The sequence below is a fragment of the Cydia splendana genome, chromosome 17 (assembly GCF_910591565.1).
Source record: "Cydia splendana chromosome 17, ilCydSple1.2, whole genome shotgun sequence".
Lineage (NCBI taxonomy): Eukaryota > Metazoa > Arthropoda > Insecta > Lepidoptera > Tortricidae > Cydia > Cydia splendana.
In genome coordinates this window covers 17,416,301-17,437,141 of record NC_085976.1, presented here as the reverse complement: position 1 = coordinate 17,437,141, position 20,841 = coordinate 17,416,301, and the positions used below count along the sequence as shown (strand labels likewise).

General features: G+C 41.2%; 2 protein-coding genes and 1 long non-coding RNA gene across 3 annotated transcripts in view; 2 read left to right on the top strand and 1 right to left on the bottom strand.

Moving 5' to 3' along the window:
- The window catches only part of LOC134798948 (uncharacterized), a 283,510-nt gene that overhangs the window by 201,191 nt on the left and 61,478 nt on the right, over positions 1-20,841 (top strand). The window lies entirely within an intron of this gene.
- The window catches only part of LOC134798991 (ras-specific guanine nucleotide-releasing factor 1-like), a 77,802-nt gene that overhangs the window by 31,720 nt on the left and 25,241 nt on the right, over positions 1-20,841 (top strand). The gene's annotated exons all lie outside the window — the stretch shown is intronic.
- On the bottom strand, positions 11,664-15,164 carry LOC134798935 (uncharacterized). Its single transcript, XM_063771367.1, has 3 exons — positions 14,482-15,164; positions 13,164-14,015; positions 11,664-13,121 (listed from the first exon to the last, which is right to left on the bottom strand). The coding sequence occupies exons 1-2, from the start codon at positions 14,944-14,946 to the stop codon at positions 13,923-13,925; spliced, it is 558 nt and encodes a 185-aa protein (XP_063627437.1). The 5' UTR covers positions 14,947-15,164; the 3' UTR covers positions 11,664-13,121; positions 13,164-13,922.

Below are 20,841 nucleotides of genomic sequence, written 5' to 3'. Positions count from 1 at the left end.
AACCAATAGCCGGGGGACGTGTTGCCTCCCTGTCATACTTACGTACGAATTTACAAGTGAGATAGAGAGGCAACACGTCAAATTTAATGTGGTTGGCGGTAGGCCCTCAGACATCAGAATCCAGGGGTGTAAAAGCTGAAGGTTGCTTGTTTGATACTTTTATCTAATCATTTTAATTGATGTATCACATTGTATCCTGTCACATGGACCAGAACATTAAATTTCAATGTTTTTACATACCTAACTATATTTCTTTTTCTTTTTGTTACATAATGTTAATCTCCTGGGGCATTCCAGAAAAGTTTCTTGTGCTCGATGCTATTTTGTTAATACTTCTGATAAATTTAAGAAGTTGACATTTGGCATGATAACGTTATGAAAACTTAGCTTTATATCCTATTGGATCCTACCTAATTCGGATTTCTGTAGGCTTAGATTTAGATAATTTCCGTAACTTGTAGGTATCCCGGCAAGCCGGTTAACCCGGTAACCACGGCAACCTGAGATTAAGGCCGCAACCCTGACCCGCTGCCGCTTGTGCTATGTTTATTTGCCGCTCCATCGCTTTTGCGTTACAATTACGGGTTTAAAATTAACTTCGCATTTTTTCATGGTGACTTTTCTGGTAGTTTTTGAGATGGGGGTTTTATTGGAAGCAAAACAGTATTAACAAAATAAATACTTAAACTAAACATTAAAATTAAAACTAAACTCTAATAACTATAAACACATATTTACAAGTAAAAAATGGGAGCTAGCTCGGCGCCGGATGGTAGGGTGCCCAGAAGGCTGGTGGCATTGCCGCGCTGAATGGCGAAGCCAATCCGCTGGGCAATCTGGTAGTTTAATAATTAACAGTTTTACAGGGCCCACCAATGAAGGCATATATCATTTTTATTCCTTCATAGGCTCACGTAATTCCCGTAACTTTCTATCCGGCAAGCCGGGTAACCACGGCAACCTGAGATTAAGGCCGCAACCCTGACCTGCTGCCGCTTGCATTTTGTTTATTTTCCGCTCCATCGCTTCTGCGTTACAATTTTATTACGAGATGTTAAGGTTTGAAATTTACTGTATTTTTTTTCATTGTGAGTTTCCTGTGATTATTGTTGATTTTGAGAAAAAGCGGGGATTGTTTGATAAGGGACTGAGCAATTATGAAGTATTTTCCTTCTGATTGAAGATCCGAATATCGTATTATGAAGAGAGAAAAAAAATATCCCATTCACAGTCGTCCTTCAAATCGGAATGGATATATTTAAGTAGAAAAATGGAGGCTGCTGTCATCCAGGTACGAAACCCAAAGAAAAGCGGGGGATTTATCCTAGTAGTGGTGCACTACAATTTTTTTAACAGGCTATGTTTTGTCCCATCGCTCGCGCCAGTCGCTGCAAAATGCGTCGATGTCGTCCCACCATCGCTTTTTGGCACTACAATGGGCTAAATGAAAAGATTCCATATCACAGGCCTATTATGGACGGCTTTATCCCCATGACAAAACATTAAGTAGTCACTTGAGGATTGAAAGTGACGGATACCGTTTTATCTTGTCATGTAGACAAGAACGACAATCAAACCGACACTGAGACCTTAGTACGGATATGATGATCGTTCTTCGGTTGTCAATCGATTAATATTTTGGTATGCGCGAAATGCGAATCACAACTAAGCTGTAACTAAGCTCCTGTAGAGAGGGTTGGGGTCAGGGTTGTGACCCTAATCCCTGTTGCCGAGGTCCCGTCGGCCTTCTAAATCCTACCTACGGTTTATAGCAGATATATATTAGAAATTAATTCGTTTTAATTATTCTTTTTACCTAATTTAAAAAAGAGTTTTGCACCACACCAGCTCAGAAAGGCTTACTTTGCACTTCAAAAACTGATAGAAAAGTTGCATTTTACTCACACGTGAGGCAAAGTAATCAAATGGAAATGTTGAGTTGTTTTCTTATGTTTTCTGGTAGATTTTACTTTTAAATTATGATTTTGGATGATACGATGCGTCACAAAACTGATGTTTTTTTTGGAACACATTTTTTTCCTTTTTAAATAGATAGTCTTAGTGATTCTGAGTCTAAATAACCCAAAGGTTGATGGTTTTTCGAAAAAAAGTAAATGGTACCATTTTTGTAAACCTACTATTCTTATTAAAATAACCAATGTTTTACCAATACAGCATAAAGTGCTACTACGTTGACCTTTAACTTCCAGCATCACGGGCACATAGTGCAACACAAACTCCGACTTTACTATCATACTAACAATTTAGAGATGCCTCGAATAATGAATTTGGCCGAATACTGAATACCGAATATTCGGCCCCTCTCTCGGCCGAATACTAAATATTCGGCGACCGAATATTCGGCATGACATGCGAACATTTTAAATCACAATTATTATTAAAACTGTTCGCCATCAAAGCAAGGTTAGCTAAGATATATTTTTATGTTGAACAGAAAAATTAATGAATGTAATTAGAGTCAATCAAGTCAGACCCATGATAAAAATAAAATATTTTGTAATCAACAAATGCTCAAAAACGTGCCTTCGTATTTAACTACTTTCCAAGAATAAGTACATTTTAAATATTAAATATATGTACCTAGTTTTTGGTTATTATTTTGTGTACTTTTTTTTAGGTAGATATTAATAAATTAATAAATGATGCCGAATAGTAGGCACCATTCGGCCGAATACCGAATATTCGGCAAAGTGGCTGAATAGACCGAATACTGAATAATTGCCGAATATTCGTGGCATCTCTACTAACAATGTGGAACGGGAGAGTGCACTCTGGCTAACTGGATGCTGCACTGGGATCTGTGTGTTCAACGCTAAAATACAACGATGAAATATATACCGGGTGTGGCCTGTAACACGAGCAAATAATTAAAACATAGATTGTACTCCTCAAACGGTGACACTTTTGTTCAAAAACTTTTAAAAATTATGAAGTATTTAGACTTCCTGTTTTTCATACAAAATAAATATTATCTTCAATGGACGCCATGCCATATCATTGTGATTGACGTTGCTTGTCACGCCTTAAACGTAACAAAATTTGCAATACATTGCGTCTTAGAATAAACTTTAAAGTGTATTAATAATCAAACCACAAGTTATTTTCAAAAGTTGCTGGACAAATATTGGTCAGTATGAGGAGTATAGCCTACCTACAGTTTAATTTAATATGTTTTGTAAGGTAACTTTAAGTATGTATTTAGCTATTAAGGTTAACCTGCCATACCCTATTCAGGGTCCATGCTGTTCAATTCAATTTAAAATACCATCTGTAAATACCATGGAATGCAATAAATAAATGAAATGAAATGAATTTTTTGCTCGTTTTACAGGCCACACCCGGTATAGGTACTGAGAAATATGACTGTTATCTGACACGAATCACCTGCTGACTGACTTATATCCCATAAGGCCCCGTGCATGAACGTATAGGGGGTTACGTTACCTATACGTCAGTTAATAGATCTAGAAACGATATGTCAGTGTCAAAATTGACATTTTTGTTTGAAGAAACGTCACATTTGACACTGACATATCTAATCTATATCGTTTCTAGATCTATTAACTGACGTATCTTATGGTTCGAATCGGGCCGTAAGTTAGAGTTTTCATATTTTTACATGGCTTCCAGTGTCTACGAAGCCGACAGGCCTATTCGGATTTCGAGATAATCACAAGATCTTGAGACGATTTAGAGATCAACTAGATCTACATTAGATATCGACTAGATGTGACTTGGATATCTAAGTCATAACTTGTCGAAATCGTTCAAGAGGACCTCCAGAATCGCGGAAACGTCAATTTTGACATATCTATCTTACAAATATCTTTAAATTATCCGTATCGTAACTTGTTGAAGTCTAGTAGAAATCTAATTCATTTTCCGAATCGAGCCGCGAGTGATCTGCTACGCCGTAGCCTACTCTCGTAGCAATTACCAAAGTGCTACGAAACTTGCATATAGCAGCTACAAAATGGAAGCGCTATTTAATTGCTTGTACATTAGTAAATTAAGCGTGGAGGTTTATTCAGAATATCTGGGAGACCGAGCTTTGCTCGGAAAAAAATAAAAACACAAAAATGCGCGGTTTCCCAGTGATAAGACATAGCTAAATCGATGAATCGCCCCGGAAAACCCCCAAATAGCAAAAATTCATCGAAATCGTTAGAGCCGTTTCCGAGATCCCCGAAATATATAAATAAACAAGAATTGCTCGTTTAAAGGTATTAGATAGTAATTTCTTGCTAAATAACAAGCAGCAACCAATTTTCGGTTCAGGCGGAGTATGTCACTTTCTTAGGACGTCACATTCTGAGGACGTCACATTCTGAGTTCGTCACTTTCTGAGTACGTCACTTTATGAGAACGCCACTTTCTGAGGACGTCACTTTCTGAGGACGTCACTTTCTGAGTTCGTCACTTTCTGAGTACGTCACTTTATGAGAACGCCACTTTCTGAGGACGTCACTTTCTGAGTTCGTCACTTTCTGAGGACGTCACTTTCTGATTTCGTCACTTTCTGAGTACGTCACTTTCTGAGAACGCCACTTTCTGAGTACGTCACTTTCTGAGAACGCCACTTTCTGAGGACGTCACTTTCTGAGTACGTCACGTGTTTTAGCATAGGTACAATTTCCGGTTGACAGCTAACAAATCATCTGAAAAATTAGTATCAGTAGGCCTCCTCAAAGTTACCCCTTCTTTTAGGGTTCCGTACCTCAAAAGGAAAAAACGGAACCCTTATAGGATCACTCGTGCGTCTGTCTGTCTGTCCGATCATTCCCCATCCCCTTTATCTCTGAAACTACAGGTCCTAAAATTTTGAAAAAAATACAAAAATAGTACTTTACTTATAGATGACAGGAAAACCTATTAGAAATGTGCAGTCAAGCGTGAGTCGGACTTATGTACGGAACCCTTGGAACGCGAGTCCGACTCGCACTTGACCGGTTTTATAATTTTGATCTTATTTAATGTTGTAGACTTCTTAATGCACTCTTTGATGTTTGAAGAAACTATATTGTAATGTGCCAGTCTTCGAGCAACACCGGCTTCCGACACATCGGAAGGGAGGGGCCCAAGCGATATCTCACCGTACAAATCTTTCTGCCATTTTTCGCGGGGGGAAAGGTGCACACAGTCGCACTTCTCACACACTTACATACAAAATCCAATCTGTAATGACGACACAAATACATAGAAAATGACACACGTCAAAGACAAATCTTGCAAACCTCGATCTCTTTTTGTGTACGGACGAGTGACAAGTGTCACAACACGCACACTAACACATTTTCGTTGAAGTATGTTATTGTATTCTGAGAGATGAGAAGTCGGATTTGTCGCTCGACCGATCCGCAATTTGTACTGAGCGAGCAAAATCGATAAATCCAACAATTACATGAGACTAAAATATAATAATTGTGTTTGAATGTAATTAAACGTATGATATGTAAAAAAAAATATTACATATAAAATGTAACACTTTCTTTTTGTATATTTGATGTCCCCGACCTCGTTTTATAACAAAAAACCGAGCAAACAGGCATTTTTGTGCAGCAGTGTTCACGCGCGCGTCTGGACTCGGTCTAGTGAAAAATCCAAGTGCAACTAGTTTTATTACCCGCGCTAGATTAGATTGACGCGCTAATCTTGTACCTCGGCAGAGGGGAAATAGTGCGAATGCCGCCTCCCTTCCGTGTTGCTCGAAGGTACCAGTACATCTCTATTAGTTTTAATCAAAGACATATGTAACTTCGTATAAGATGAATAAAGTCTAAGAAAAAAACGTGCCTCGGAAATCAAGAAAAAGTCATTCTCGGATAGATGGCGCACACACCTTTGGCCTATGCTCGGCTAGATGGCGTGACGACACCGTTTCAGATTTAACAATTTTAACACATAGATATCAGTGAATGAACATGGGTCAAAATGATATAAAAATAATAAAATCATTTATCCATATATATACATTTGTTTGATAATTTTATACGTTTTCATTTTGAGTTTTAGTCGTGTGTCGATAGACGGCAGTAAATTTACTGTGACTACAAAATTTACTATGACAGGACCCCTCTATACTATCTATGCTCTTTGGTTTTAATTTATTAAGAAACAAAATGATATAATGTTATGACGCGACCTTGGCACAGTTCGCAGTTCATCTCACGCGAATAGGCCTATTATTAGGAGCCGTCAGATTTTTGGCGCGACGCGTAAATGTGTCGTTTATGCTTCCAACGCTCCTAAGACCACACATCGAATCTTAAATTAACCAAGGAATATGACCAAACCATAGACTAGGAATCCTCTAGACGGAGTTTATTTTTATTTTATTTTATTTTTATTTATTTATTTCCACACTTACAACTATCTTTACAGGTGCTAAACCTAAGACAATAGTGCAACTATTAACATATATAATTATATATCTATGTAACATATGTATATCTCTAATTGATGTTATGTCGCATATAACATAATATGAACAATGTGGACTTAGTGAATTCAGTCAGAGAACACCAAAACAAATCAATGTTCTCGGCGACTAGGTTAAGGGTCCGCACCGCGCGCGTCAGCGGCGCCTTCCCGAGCAGGTTGGTGCGCCCGCGCCGCTCGGCCAGCAGCCGCGGCCGGAGCCGCCGCCACACGTACCTGTCGGGCACGTACAGGCTCACACAGCTCAACACAACACTGTTGTAGGCTTTCCCCCGCAGCAATCGGAACAAGTATGTCGCCAGACACAACTCTCTGCGCACCTGCAACTCGTTGTATCCCACCATGCCCAGGACAAACAACGTGGGATACATAAGAGGGTAAAAAGGATATACTCCATATTGTCGTAAATACAGAAAACGAATAAATTTATTTTGTATACGTTCGATCATTAACTGGTATTTCGCCTCATGCGGAGCCCAGATTACTGCATTACATTCGAGATTGCTGCGGACGAGAGCATTATATAAAGCCGCAACTGCTCCAATGTTCGTAAAGCTGTGAGACCGACGCAGTACAAAACCAAGCATCCTGTAAGCTTTTTTACAAATATTTTTAATATGATCCCGAAATCTCAAATCAGATGTAAATTTTAAACCTAAATCTTTAACCTCTGTTACTTTTTTTAAATTTTCGGCTTGGATATAGTAGTCGTGACAGATAGGGGTGTGCGCACGAGAAAAAGTAATAGTCACGCACTTGGATGAGTTAAAATATAACTTGTTACTTTCACTCCATAAAACGACCAACCGACGTTTAGAGCAATTATTTCATGAAACCGATGCTGCCAAAAATACGGGGGTGCGCGAGACGAGTGAGCGAGGTCCCGTGCCGTGATTGGTCCGTTCAAAGACACGGACGTCACACAAAGACACTTTCGACTCGAAAATGGAGTAAAACTACCGTATTTGTGGCAGAGGGGAAAGAACTACTATGCTTAGTCTGGAGGATGTCTTGTCTGTGGACCAAACATAATAAAGCTCCATTTCCTCACTGATTGAGTCCCTTGCGTTCCTTGCGAGTACATTTCGTCCCTCGGGCGCAAACGAGTGGAAATACTTCAAAGCGTTCGTTTGCTAATTACGGATGACTCACGCTAGACCGGGCCGTGCCCGGGCCGAGGCGTTCGACATGTAATTTTCCATGACGTCTGATCGGTGATCACGTGGTACTTTCCATAGAAAACGAAGCGCCGGAAGCTCCGGCCCGGACACGACCCGGTCTAACGTGAGTCATCCTTAAAAGGCTATACAGAGTGATTTCGGGGTCGTGATCCAGAACCACTTTTTCTGACTCTGTAAATGATCCACATTATCATATGGTAGTATTTGATTAAAAGATAATTACTTGAATTATTCTTATTTTTCAAGTAAAATTAATGTTATACCAAAGACATATGTAACTTCGTATAAGACGAATAAAGTCTAAGGAAAAAATGTGCCTCAGAATTCAAGTAAAAGTCATTCTCGAATAGATGGCGCACACACCTTTAGCCTATCCTCGGCTAGATGGCGTGACGACACTGTTTCATATTTAACAATTTTAACACATAGATATCAGTGAATGAACATGGATCCAAATGATATAAAAATAACAAAATCATTTTATCCATATACAGGGTGGAAAGGCACGACGATCCTTCCCGGAAGTATTAGGTCGTTTAAGTGATACAGAGACTATTGGTAATGGTAAGAATCGTTAATTAAGTAAAAAATAAAAATTGCAAAAATACTACTTTTTAACTGTGGTGATAACCCTATAGCATGTGCACATGACGGCTAGATTAAGGATCTCCGTCGGGAAAGCTCGGGACTTTACACTTTTTTCCGATCGTTGACAGTATCGCAATGATGTATGAATGACGCATAAATGTCAAATAAATCAAATGCATGCAAAAATATTACAAACAATTTTATTACTTTCTTAGATAATTACTTTTTTCCAATATTTAATACTATTAAAGAAGAGGGAATTTCGATAGCTAATAGAGTGGAAGATAATCAATAAACCAGGCAGTCGACTTAATGCTATGGATATATTTTGCGAACTGACAAACAACAATATAAACAGTCAAAATTACATTAGAATTTAAATATGGAATTAAAAAAGAACTTAAGACTAGACATAGACAATAGTATAAAAATATCAAAACCTATTTACATGTACACCCGTAACATCCCACCCCCTTGTGTGCGAAAGCACACAAAACTAGCCAGACTAGATATAAACTGAGACTTTATGCCTCTAATCTGACCAATTTTTTAGAAGGTCGACGAAGAATTCCACCTGATGTGGCTACGTCCACCACCCTGACCACTCCGTCTCTGCCAGGGAATGTAGCAACGACGCGGCCGCGTGGCCAGGTTCCTCGGGGTAGGTTCTGGTCTACAACGATGACTAAGTCGCCAATAGTCAAGTCGTGCTCTCTGTTCTCCGCTATCTGGCGAGGTTGCATGGTTGGCAGAATTTCTTTTACCCATCGGTTCCAAAAGTGGTCGGCCAGTCTCAACGCCTTCCTCCAGTCAGCACGTCTTAAGAGGTCTCTGTCGTCAAGGGTTGCGGGCAGAACCTGGTTAGAGGATGAGCCAATTAAAAAGTGGAAGGGCGTTAGGGTTTCCTGGTCTTCAGGGCCAACAGGGACATGGGTCAGAGGTCGAGAGTTTACTATTGCCTCCGCTTCTAGAAGGAGAGTTACTAGGACTTCGGGATTAGGTTCTCTTTCACGTAATGTGGCATTCAGCGCGACTTTGACGGTGCGAATCAGTCTCTCCCAGCATCCGCCGAAAAAAGGAGCAGCGGCAGGAATGAAGCTCCATTTTATTCCTCTATTGGCAGCAAAATCGTAGACCTCGTACTGATGAAATTCTCGTAAAATTCGGTCTGCACCAACAAAACATGTACCGTTGTCAGAATATACAGTATTGGGAGCGCCTCTCCTAGCAATAAACCGTCGCAGGCTCATTATTGCGGAGTCAGCAGAAAGGGAATGTACAAGCTCCAGGTGAACGGCTCTGGATGTCATGCAGGTGTACAGGGCCACATAACGTTTCTCTTGTCTTCGACCGATCTTGGAATTTATCGGGCCGAAATAATCCAAGCCAGTGTACGTGAATGGGCGACGGTGATGGGCAAGCCGCTGAGGAGGAAGGTTACCGGTCATCGGATTCATTGGTTTTGCTCTTTTGATGCGACAGAACAAACATTTGCTGGTGACGCTTCGAACAGTACTGCGCAGATGAAGAAGCCAATATTTTTGTCGAACCTCATTGACCACCATTTCATTGTTTGCATGTCCAGCCTTGCGATGGTAGAAATTGACCAATATGCGCACTACTGGGTGTCGTCCATCTAGAATGATTGGAAACTTGATCTCGGAACCGACGTCTCGTACAGCAACGATTCTGCCAGCTAGGTGCAACAAGTTGTCTGGCCCCATTCTGGGAGAAAGCTTCGCCAGGCGACTACTCTTTGGTATCAATTCTCCACGTTCTATTATTGGGATTTCGTCACTAAATGATTCAGACTGTACTTTCTTCAGTACGTGCCTTTCTGCGGCTTCCATAAGTTCCGCTGTCAGGGGGATTAGAGTGGTGGACGTAGGTGTATTCGTACGTTGACGAAGCCTAACATCGGTGCTAGGAGCAACGCGACCTACGCGATCTAAAGCCGAGCGAAATTTAGACGCAGCTTGCAAAACGCGAGCAGTAGCACGAAGTAATCGTAGCCAGTCACTAAAACGACTGAAATCCGCGGTGATTTCCAGATGACCAACCACAAGTCCAGAAGTCTGCTTCCGCTCTTCCTGGACTATAGGCTGACCAGCTGGTTCAACAGGCCAATTCTCCGGTGGATCGAGAAGGAACGAGGGACCTGCAAACCATCGGTGTTTAGGATTAAGATGAAGCGGCTTAATCCTAGTGGCATCGTCCGCAACGTTCAAATCAGTTGGGACCCATTTCCAATCTTGCACGCAGGTATTTTCTGTAATTTCACCTATGCGATGGGCCACAAAGGGTTTGAACGTTCGCGCATCACTTCTAAGCCAACCGAGGACAGTTTTTGAATCTGTCCACAGGAAAGTTCGTAAAGGTTTTTTTTTATGAAACTCTTTAATAGTGACAGCAAGGCGAGAAGCTATCAAAGCGCCCTGCAATTCTAGACGAGGAATTGAAGTGGGCTTCAAAGGTGAGACTCTCGTCTTACTGGTGATGAGTGCGAGCTTGACTGTACCATCTGCATACAATAAGCGCCAATAAGCGACGGTGGCAAAGGCAAGCTCGCTTGCGTCCGCGAAAATGTGTAACTCCCTGTGTAGAGGTTCACCATTGAGCTTGGCGTACCATCGTGGAATCCTAATTGTAGATACGTCAGACAATTCCTTAAACCACTCGTTCCACTTTAAAATCTGTGATGGTGGAAAGGGTGTGTCCCAGTCAATATTGGATCTCCATGCCTCCTGAAGTAGTATACGCCCTTTGACCACTATTGGGCCCAACAAACCTAGTGGGTCGTATACTTTCATGAGGTGGGACAACACTTTGCGTTTATTAAAACTGCCCTGTAGTATGTGACCTTCTAAACCAGTCCTAAATCCGATAGTATCCGATACGGGATCCCATGATACACCTAAGGCTCTGACGCTACTTGACTCACTGCCAAGTGACATCTCACTAGGCTGGGCGGCGCGCAGTTCAATCGGTACAAGACGCAATTCTCCTTGATCGTTAGAAATCCAGCCACACATTTCGAAACATGCGTTACGATGAATAGTTACAACATCGGATGCCATCTGTGCAGCTTCGTCAACATCGTCCAGGCTATCCAGGAAATCGTCCATGTATGAACTATGGATACTTGCGTTGGCTGCCGCTGGATACGAATCTTGGTGTGACATAGCGTTTTTATGTTTAATGTACAACGCAGTAAAAGGACTGGACGATGCTCCAAAAATGACAGCTGTCATCCGATATTCTTTTAGAGGCGTTGTTTTCCTTGACTGAACGTCGCGCCATAAAAAACGTAGTGCGTCACGATCTTGTTCCCTCGTTCCTTCTCGATCCACCACGATTCTGAACCTAACCAAAGTGACATTAACGCAAGAATAAGGTGGTATTTGCCTCATTTTGGCGTGTACCATCCACAAAAACGTAGTGCGTCACGATCTTGTTCACGGATTTTTATTTGAGGAAACATTTCCTTAATATCAGCTGTTATGGCAACAGCGCCCTCTCTGAACCGAAATAAAATACCTAATAAATTTTCTAAAAGATCAGGTCCTTGAAGCAGCAACGAATTTAATGAAACACCCTGATTAGTCGCGGCTGCGTCGTGGACAACACGAAGTTTACGTTTTTGTGGATGGTACACGCCAAAATGAGGCAAATACCACCTTATTCTTGCGTTAATGTCACTTTGGTTAGGTTCAGAATCGGTTATTAATTTATTTTTATTGTTATTCACACTTGACAGCTTAATGTCAAAATTTGTTTCTGCTTTATTCGGACTGACTGTACTAGGTTGTAAATTATCAGATAAGGTGTGAATTTTATTTGGATAATCGCCTAAATTGGTATCGCGTTTGAGATCAATGCTGGTGTTGACGCTTTTAGTGATAAGATGATTGTAATAAGTGCCGGAATTGCACTCCTCAGCATAATTTTTAGCAATCATGTTATCAATAAACTTTTTATACGCGTCAGCGAAGGCGGGCTCACGAATCATTCGCCTTTCGAGGCTTAGAAATCTTGTTAAAGCTTGTGGGTAGCTATCGGGAACACACCGTATGTTGTCACACCACGGAAGACCTACTTCATATCTACCGGTCGGTAAGCGTGTGGTGGTAGCGTCAAGAATTTCGACGGCACGGGAGTCTAGCTTGCTAAATAGAGTCTCGCGCTTAGAGATACCGAGCGAGTCGAGTTTGTATTGCTCCTTTATCAGTGACTCCAGGCGTTCATTTTCAGAAGGTTCAGTGCGGTCTAACTGACAACGGTTGACGAACTCGACTGGCTTGGTTTTGCTACTCGTTGGTCCATACAAAGTCCACCCAAGCAAAGTGCGACAAGCGGCGGGCTCGTTACGTCTGCCTTCACAAACCTCGCGACATATTGACAGATGCCAATGCTCAGCACCAATAAGTACGGTTGGTGTAGCGTCAGCATATGTCAAGTATTCGGCTAGGTCTTTTAAGTGAGCATAAGATTCAATAGTCTCTGTAGATAGAGTTTGTTCGTTCAAGCCTAACGATTGTACAGCCTTAGCACGATTTACCAAATGGATGTCAGATTCATATTTACCTCTTATGTAAAAGTCAACGTACTTTACCTTTGTAGTTGTTTGTAAACCCATGATACCATTGACAGTTATGATCTCTTCAGGCCCTATTAAACCTATGCGAGCAGCCACTTTACAATCGATCATAGTCGCAGTACTGCCATCATCGAGAAACGCGAAGGTTTCATAGCTGCCATTTGGCCCTGAAAGTGTCACTGGTAAAACCTTCAACATTGTAATATTTGAACATGTTTCATTAGACGTTTTATGTTGGTTACACGATATACCTATATTAGACACAGTCACATTGTTGTCTGACACCTTATTACCTGCTGGCGAGGAACTCGACGTATGCTGGGTTAGCTGGGTATCACTTTCAGCCGCAGGAACGCAAATGATGTTATTAATCCGTGTATCGGGTGTAGGCGGTGATGTAAACGTATTCTGCCTACCGTGCAAAAGAGGGTTGTGTCGAAAAGTACAACCATCGACCCCGCAAGGGTTGCTTTTGCATAATTTCCATAGGTGTGAGTTGTCTTTTAGACATCTATAACAAACTTTGTGTTCACGCAACCAACGCCACCTATCGTCAACAGATAACGACGTAAATTCAGTACAGTTTTTAATATTGTGGGATTTTTTACAATAAACACACTCTATCTTACCAGTTGTTTTATTTTTGTCATGAGTAACGGCATGTATATTTTCACGTTTAAATGGTTTATTCATTGGAAAATGTACTCGTGATTGTTGCGGTATAGACGTAGAAAGCCCTACTTCTGGTGATAAAGCGAATTTAATATAGCGTTCGTGTTCGCGCGTTAGAAAATCAGATAAAAGTTCTAACTTTGACTTGAGATGGTTTGACGTTTCTGACAAATCTGACGCATAATCAGACCATCTCATTTTCATTAAAGGGTTAAATTTACCTAGAATATTATGAAACAGCTCCGGCGATTGTAAATATTCTCGTAGGCCGAGTAATTTCATAGTAGACAAAGAATTGCGTACCTTATTAGCGAAAATACCTATCTCCTTTAGGTCAGGCCCGAGCCGAGGCAGCGTTTTCAAAATCTGAACTTCGCCGAAGACAATCATTTCGGGACAAGCAAATGTACGTTCGAGTGCTGCCATTATGTCTTCGGAAGCTGCCGCGGTATTGAGTAAAGAGGCGACGGCCTCCCGGGCGGGCCCGCGGAGTGCGTTATGTAGACGCGCCGTATTTTCTGCGGGGGAATAAGAAGTTTTAGTACTATCAAACAAGTATTTAAATTGAAGCCATTGTGACGAGTTGCCATAGAAAGATGGAAGCTCAATTTTAGCTTTTCTTGGCACGTCTCGTGCGGCGAGCGCTTTAGCTGCGGCAGCCGTATCGGCAATAGCTTGTAAAAGCGTGGCAGAGCCGGTTATTGGTTCGGTTTGATCTTGTCGGCGGCACTCTTGGTTTACATAATCGTGGCCGTTTTGACGTTTGACGTTTTCACGCAATAAAGGTGAATTAATACGGTTATTTAAATTACACTCTACAGTAGGTTCTGGCCGTAAATTTATAGTGGGATCGGCGGTCATGGTGGTAACTACCGCTATATGGGGCGGAATAGTTACATCCACTTCGGCCCGTGTGTCTACGGGTTGCCTTTCCTGATTTACGTCACGAACCCAAGATGCTGTACGAGAATATGCATTACTAACCGTGTGATTGGATCGCTCCTCGGCTTCTAAGGCGGCTATTTTCGCTTCAAGTTCAAGCTGTTCTACCTGTTTAACCTGCTCAAGGAGTTTCCGTTGGTTGTCGAGGCTTTCGCGCTCACGTTGAAAGAGCTCTTGTTCCCTTTCTATGCTTTTGCGGGCCAAGTGGGCCTCCGCGGTCAATCGTCGTGCCCTGATCGTGGCCGATGATCGCGTAGAGCCCGAAGCGCGAGACCTGCAACTGAGGGGAACATTAACTTGTTCGGCGCTGGTGCCGGTTGTGAGGCACTCGCGAGACGTCCCGGGGATTTGCGGGTCGGAAGCCGCGGGTGGTACGGTGGCGTCGGCCGCACCGTGGTCCAACTTTTTGGACTGGCCGAGCCTACCCGTGGCAGGGGTACCCGTTTCCGAGCGCGTCATTTTAGCACTTTTAGCCGACTGCTTGGTTTTAGTAGATCGCAAGATCATGAGTGAGGGAGAAGGACCAAATAAAGAAGAGGGAATTTCGATAGCTAATAGAGTGGAAGATAATCAATAAACCAGGCAGTCGACTTAATGCTATGGATATATTTTGCGAACTGACAAACAACAATATAAACAGTCAAAATTACATTAGAATTTAAATATGGAATTAAAAAAGAACTTAAGACTAGACATAGACAATAGTATAAAAATATCAAAACCTATTTACATGTACACCCGTAACAACTATCTTCTTTTCACATACGGTGTTCAAATGTACCTCCGTGTATTACAACGCCGCCGCAGCCCGTACCCGAGTATGTCGATGCACATGCGATATAGTGTATGCTCTTCGTCATTTATCCTCCGCAGAAAGCACCAATTAGCCTTTGTCTCATTTCGTCCGCAGTTTCACATTCCGTTTGGTTTGGTACACCATATCTTTTACACAGCCCCACAAATTTAAATAGCCACGAGCATCTAACATTTTTATTTGAAGAATATGACATTCAATAAGTATAGTTCAATGAAAATTTAATTTCAAACATCAGACGTCTTGTCTATTTCCTACCACGCAAGAAGGTTTGTTAGTTTGGTATTGAAGAAGTATTTATTCTTGATTTATTCTTAGTATTTCATTTTTGCAAGTTCATTTGGTGCAACTAACACAACCTACATGTAATTTTTTATTATTTTAGATAGTTTCCAATTATTCGAAAATAATTTTGTGAAACGTGTTAAGAAACTAAAACCTTTTTATCAGTCAAGGAAACCAGAGATATTTATAAGACGATTGCGTACTTTTGAGTGGTTGTCAATGTCACCATTTGAACTGTCGTTGTAAACAATGTTGTGGTTAGTATTATTAATATTAAGGAATAACATAACTATTTCATTCAAGTATTGAACAAGTGGAACCACTAAGAAAGCGAAAATCCTGCAATGATTCTTACCGTGCTGTAAGCAGACCTAAAAATGGTTAGATGGCAACAAATTAGCATAATTTCCTGTCGAATACTGATTGTTTACAAGTAAGTTCATTGACCCTGTCACCTGTTAGGGTTAGAACAAAGTAGTTTTTTGCGTGGATGTTTAAAAGGTCATAATTTAGAAACGGTTGCCCATATTAACATAGTTTCTATGGAGAAAATATAGAGCTTAGGCTAAACTATCTCCCATTTCCGGAAAGGATCGTCGTGCCTTTCCACCCTGTATATACATTTTTTGATAACTTTGTACGTTTTCATTTTGAGTCTTAGTCGTGTGTCGATAGATGGCAGTAAATTTACAGTGACTACAAAATTTACAATGACAGGACCCCTCTATACTATCTATTCTTTTTGGTTATACTAAGTAATTATGGTCACCCTATGACTTTTGACATACGCTGTATGGAAAGCGACAAGACGTCACATTTCGTAGGGTCACCAAATTGTATGCAAAAATGTTTTTTCCTACTTGTCATCTGGAAAATAATCATCATTATTGGTGATAAACAATAATTAACAACATCATTAGGCTCATCTTTGGATTCTGTATGATGTCTGGCTCTCTTGCTCCACGACCCCGAAATCACCCTGTATAGAAACGATTGAATACACATTACATTTTGATTTCATTTCGGTATTAAAATAAAAGTACCAACGAACTTGAATAACTATTGTTTTCTATGTATTTAAGTATTTGTATATTATATTTGCGTTGTCTTGGTACCCACAACACAAGCCTTCTTGAGCTTACCGTGGGGCTTAGTGTAAGGCCTGAGTGGACGCTCGAAGCGGAGCGTTCGGCGGGGCGTGCAGCGTGGCGTCGGGCTCACGAGTGATTTGAGCAGCGTGCACTAAGACCGCTCCTATACGTTTGCATTTGTTTAACATGCACGCCGCACGCCCCGCCCCGCTGCACGCTCAACTCGAGCGTCCACTCAGGCCTTACACTTAGTCAATTTGTGTAAGAATGTCCCTATAATATTTATTTATTTATTTATTGTAGAAGTCAGAACCCCTAGTGTAGGTAAACATTCAACAGCGTGACGAGCGTTCCCGTTTGCGTTATGTCTATTTATGTATGGGATTTTCAACAGCGCGCCAAGCGGGACCTTTTGGAAACTCAGAATCCCATACAAAATGACACTTAACGCAAACGCGTACGTCACGTCACGCCACGCTATCGAATGGAATTTACACTGGTACGCAATGACCTTTTATTTATGTAGACGTGTGACGTTCATAGTTGACAAAACTAAAATTTGGTCCAACGATTTTGACAACTTGACAGGTTGGCGTCACCCATACGACTAACTAAATATAGGTTCCGGAACCTATATTTGATGGCTCACGATCGTGCGCCTGGTACCATATCTACCTCTTTTTACTTACATCCATGCTGGTACGCCATTCCTTCGTTCGCCAATAGGTTGGTCCAAAAGGTGCGCCATTCCCTTTTTTCCCCTTTTTTTCCCTTTCTAATTTCGTGGCTTTACAGAGCAAAAGGTACTTAAATTGGGGCATTAAGTATTAAGTACCTTTTATTTATTTATGTTAGGCTTAGAGCATTTAATAAATGGAGTCGCCTTTAAGAGCTTACCCCTCTGCCGAAAACCTTGCACAATTGTGCAAACTTTTGTATGGAGTGACATGGCTTTTTGTACGTTACGTACAAATCATGTAGAAATAGCAATACATTTGACGTCCCCTCCCCCGCAAAAATCGGCAGACTGTTTTGTACAGAAAATGACAGCGATGACGTCTCCAGTTACTAAATGCTCTAGGATGTTAGGAGAACCAACAGCTTTAAAACTAGCAATAGACAACAAGATTAAAACAGGAAGCCAATTACAGGAACTCGCAACAGATCGAAACATGTCGAGCGAAATTTGACGAGAACTTTGTGAATTATAACAATTTAATATTCTATATTCCGCGTATCAACTTTAATTAACAAGCATCGAACAATTTCCCATCGTTACCCGGTTTTCCGGGTATAACCCGGCCTTGATCTACTACCCCATATCTGTAATCCCTTATTTCATTCAGGGTTGGATAGCGGAAAATAACAGTTTCGAGTTCAATAGGTACGCAGGAATGACGTGATGTCAGTGGATAATAGGTAATACTAATAATATTGTGTTCTAGCGACGCGCCCCGCCATCGCACGGGTTAACAAATTATACACCTAAACCTTCCTCAAAAATTACTGTATTGATAGGTGGAAACCACATGAAAGACCAGGGCCATGTTGCATAACAAACTACAACTAATATTACAAGCGGAACTCCTTTTCTAATTTCTCTTATTAAAAAAGGAGTTCCGCTTGTAATATTAGTTGTAGTTTGTTATGCAACGTGGCCCAGATGTTCGACGACCGGTCTGGCCTTGAGAGTAGTGACCCTGCCTGTGAAGCCGATGGTCCTGGGTTCGAATCCCAATAAGGGCATTTATTTGTGTGATGACACAGATATTTGTTCCTGAGAATCCTGAGTCATGGTTGTTTTCTATGTATTTAAGTATTTTTATATTATATATATCGTTGTCTGAGTACCCTCAACACAAGTCTTCTTGTGCTTACTGGGGACTTGGTCAATCTGTGTAAGAATGTCCTATAATATTTATTTATTTATGAAACTCACTTAAAATTCTCCGTGGCTAAGTCATCATCTTCCTCGCGTTATCCCGGCATTTGCCACGGCTCATGGGAGCCTGGGGCGTGGGGTGCGCTTGGCAACTAATCCCGAGAATTGGCGAGGCGCTAGTTTTTACGAAAGCGACTGCCAGAGGGTAAACTAGGCCTTATTAGGATTAGTCCGGTTTCCTCACGATGTTTTCCTTCACCGAATAGCGACTAGTAAATATCAAATGATATTTCGTACATAAGTTCCGAAAAACTCATTGGTACTAGCCGAGGTTCGAAGTTCGAACCCGCAACCTCCGGATTGAAAGTTGCACGCTTTTACCGCTAGGCCACCAGCGCTTCTTCGACGTTGAAATGTCATGACAAGTATGTTATTATTTATGATAGTGTAGGGCCCGTGTTTAGTATAGTTTTTGAGCTCAAAGCGCACATACAGATATACAGACAGACAGATGCGGCGGGCGACTTTGTTTTATAAGGTGTAGTAATTTAATCAAAGTAATCGAATGAAAACGCTTACTTACACATGCTTTTATTAAATGAGTAACAAAAAGTTGAGTTTCCTTGTTTGTTTAATATTTCCAAGCTGAATTGAATTTTACGAAATTCCCATAGAGTTCAAAATTAAGTGAGTAAAGTCGTGCTTTCAGGCCGCGATAAACAAATAAGGAGGCCGATTTCACATTTGATATGTTTTCTTTTTATTTTGATACGACCGCATAAGCCAGGCATTCTCAAAGAAAACAAAAAAAAAAACAACTCTTTTCATCATCCTCCACTTGTCTGTCCCGTACTGTGACGGGGTCCGCTTTCCTAGGTACTTTTCTCCTTCCACTTCGCTCTATCCTGGACATCGGTTTCCGCTAACCCACAGGCGTTTAAATCTTTGGCGATGACGTTACGCCACCGCTGCCTTGGTTTGCCCCTCCTGTTTGGGCCTGGTAAGGCGAAGCTAAGGGCTCTATTGCCTACGTGTTCAGCCAACCAACTCTTCTACATTGTATATGTCTGATCCACAGTTGAATAGTGACAAACAATAATTTTTATTTGGGGCTCTGTCAATCATATATCTCATTATCAATTATTTTTTACATTAAGCCCAGAGAGGTGATGATGTGAGATCGGTGCGTGTGAGACGCCTTTGATACGATACGACTCAAGGCTGTACATAATGAGATCAAAACCATATCAATTTGGTAAAGCACAATCAGCCTCAAGAGATGTAATTTCCGTTGCGCCTCGTATAACACAAATAACAATAGGTACAACGTTCAACCTGCTTTGTTTACTTACCTTTTGTTTTTTTATTAGGGTTCCGTACACAAAGGGTAAAATGGGACCCTATTACTAAGACTCCACTGTCCGTCTGTCCGTCTGTCTGTCTGTCTGTCTGTCTGTCTGTCACCAGGCTGTATCTCATGAATTGTGGTAGACAGTTGAAATTTTCACAGATGATGTATTTTTGTTGCCGCTATAACAAAAAATACTATAAAGTGCGGAACCCTCGGTGGGAGATTCCGACTCGCACGTGCCCGGTTTTTGAGTTAGTTTTCCGTTCGTTCGCAATTCTACATGTAGCTTCAGATGCCCGAAGGGCAAACCGCCCAAAAATAGGAGCCCCGCGTAGCGTTTAGTTTAGTTTAGCATATCAGTCTTTACAAAGACTTTGATATGCTAAAAAGTATTTTCTTGTTTAATAGCGCTCGCAACACTTTCGACACGTACAGCCAAGTCTCATTAACGCTGGGACGAGGAATACGGAGGGGTGTCCCTCATTTCGCGCGCATTATTCTTTATCTGCGCCATTCTGAGCGGAATGTGTATCAGCCTTTATTAGATACTTGGCTGTCTTGGCTAATGTGACGTACGTTTAATATGTAAGCAGATATGTATATTTAATATTGTTTTTGAGTGAAAACTTCTTTAGCGGCGCTGAGCACTTTTTGTGATGGTAAAAAAATGTTAAATTCGCGAGAGCGTAAGACGTAAGACGTGACGTCACGTGTGACGGACACTGTTACAAAGTCATTGAGTTTTTCTTTTTTGATTTAAATGCCATCTAGTGAGTTTCCCTCAAACTGGTTATATTAGTATATAACTCTAGTACTCACAGTGATGTGCTTAGGGGTTTCAAGTAATGCGACGAAATAACGCTAGATGGCGTTAACCTCAATTATACATAGTGCTGCAGACATTTTGCACTAGATGGTGCTGTTATTAATATTTTGAGTTACAATGTCATTGAGTTTTCAGTTCCGGCACTCCCGGAGT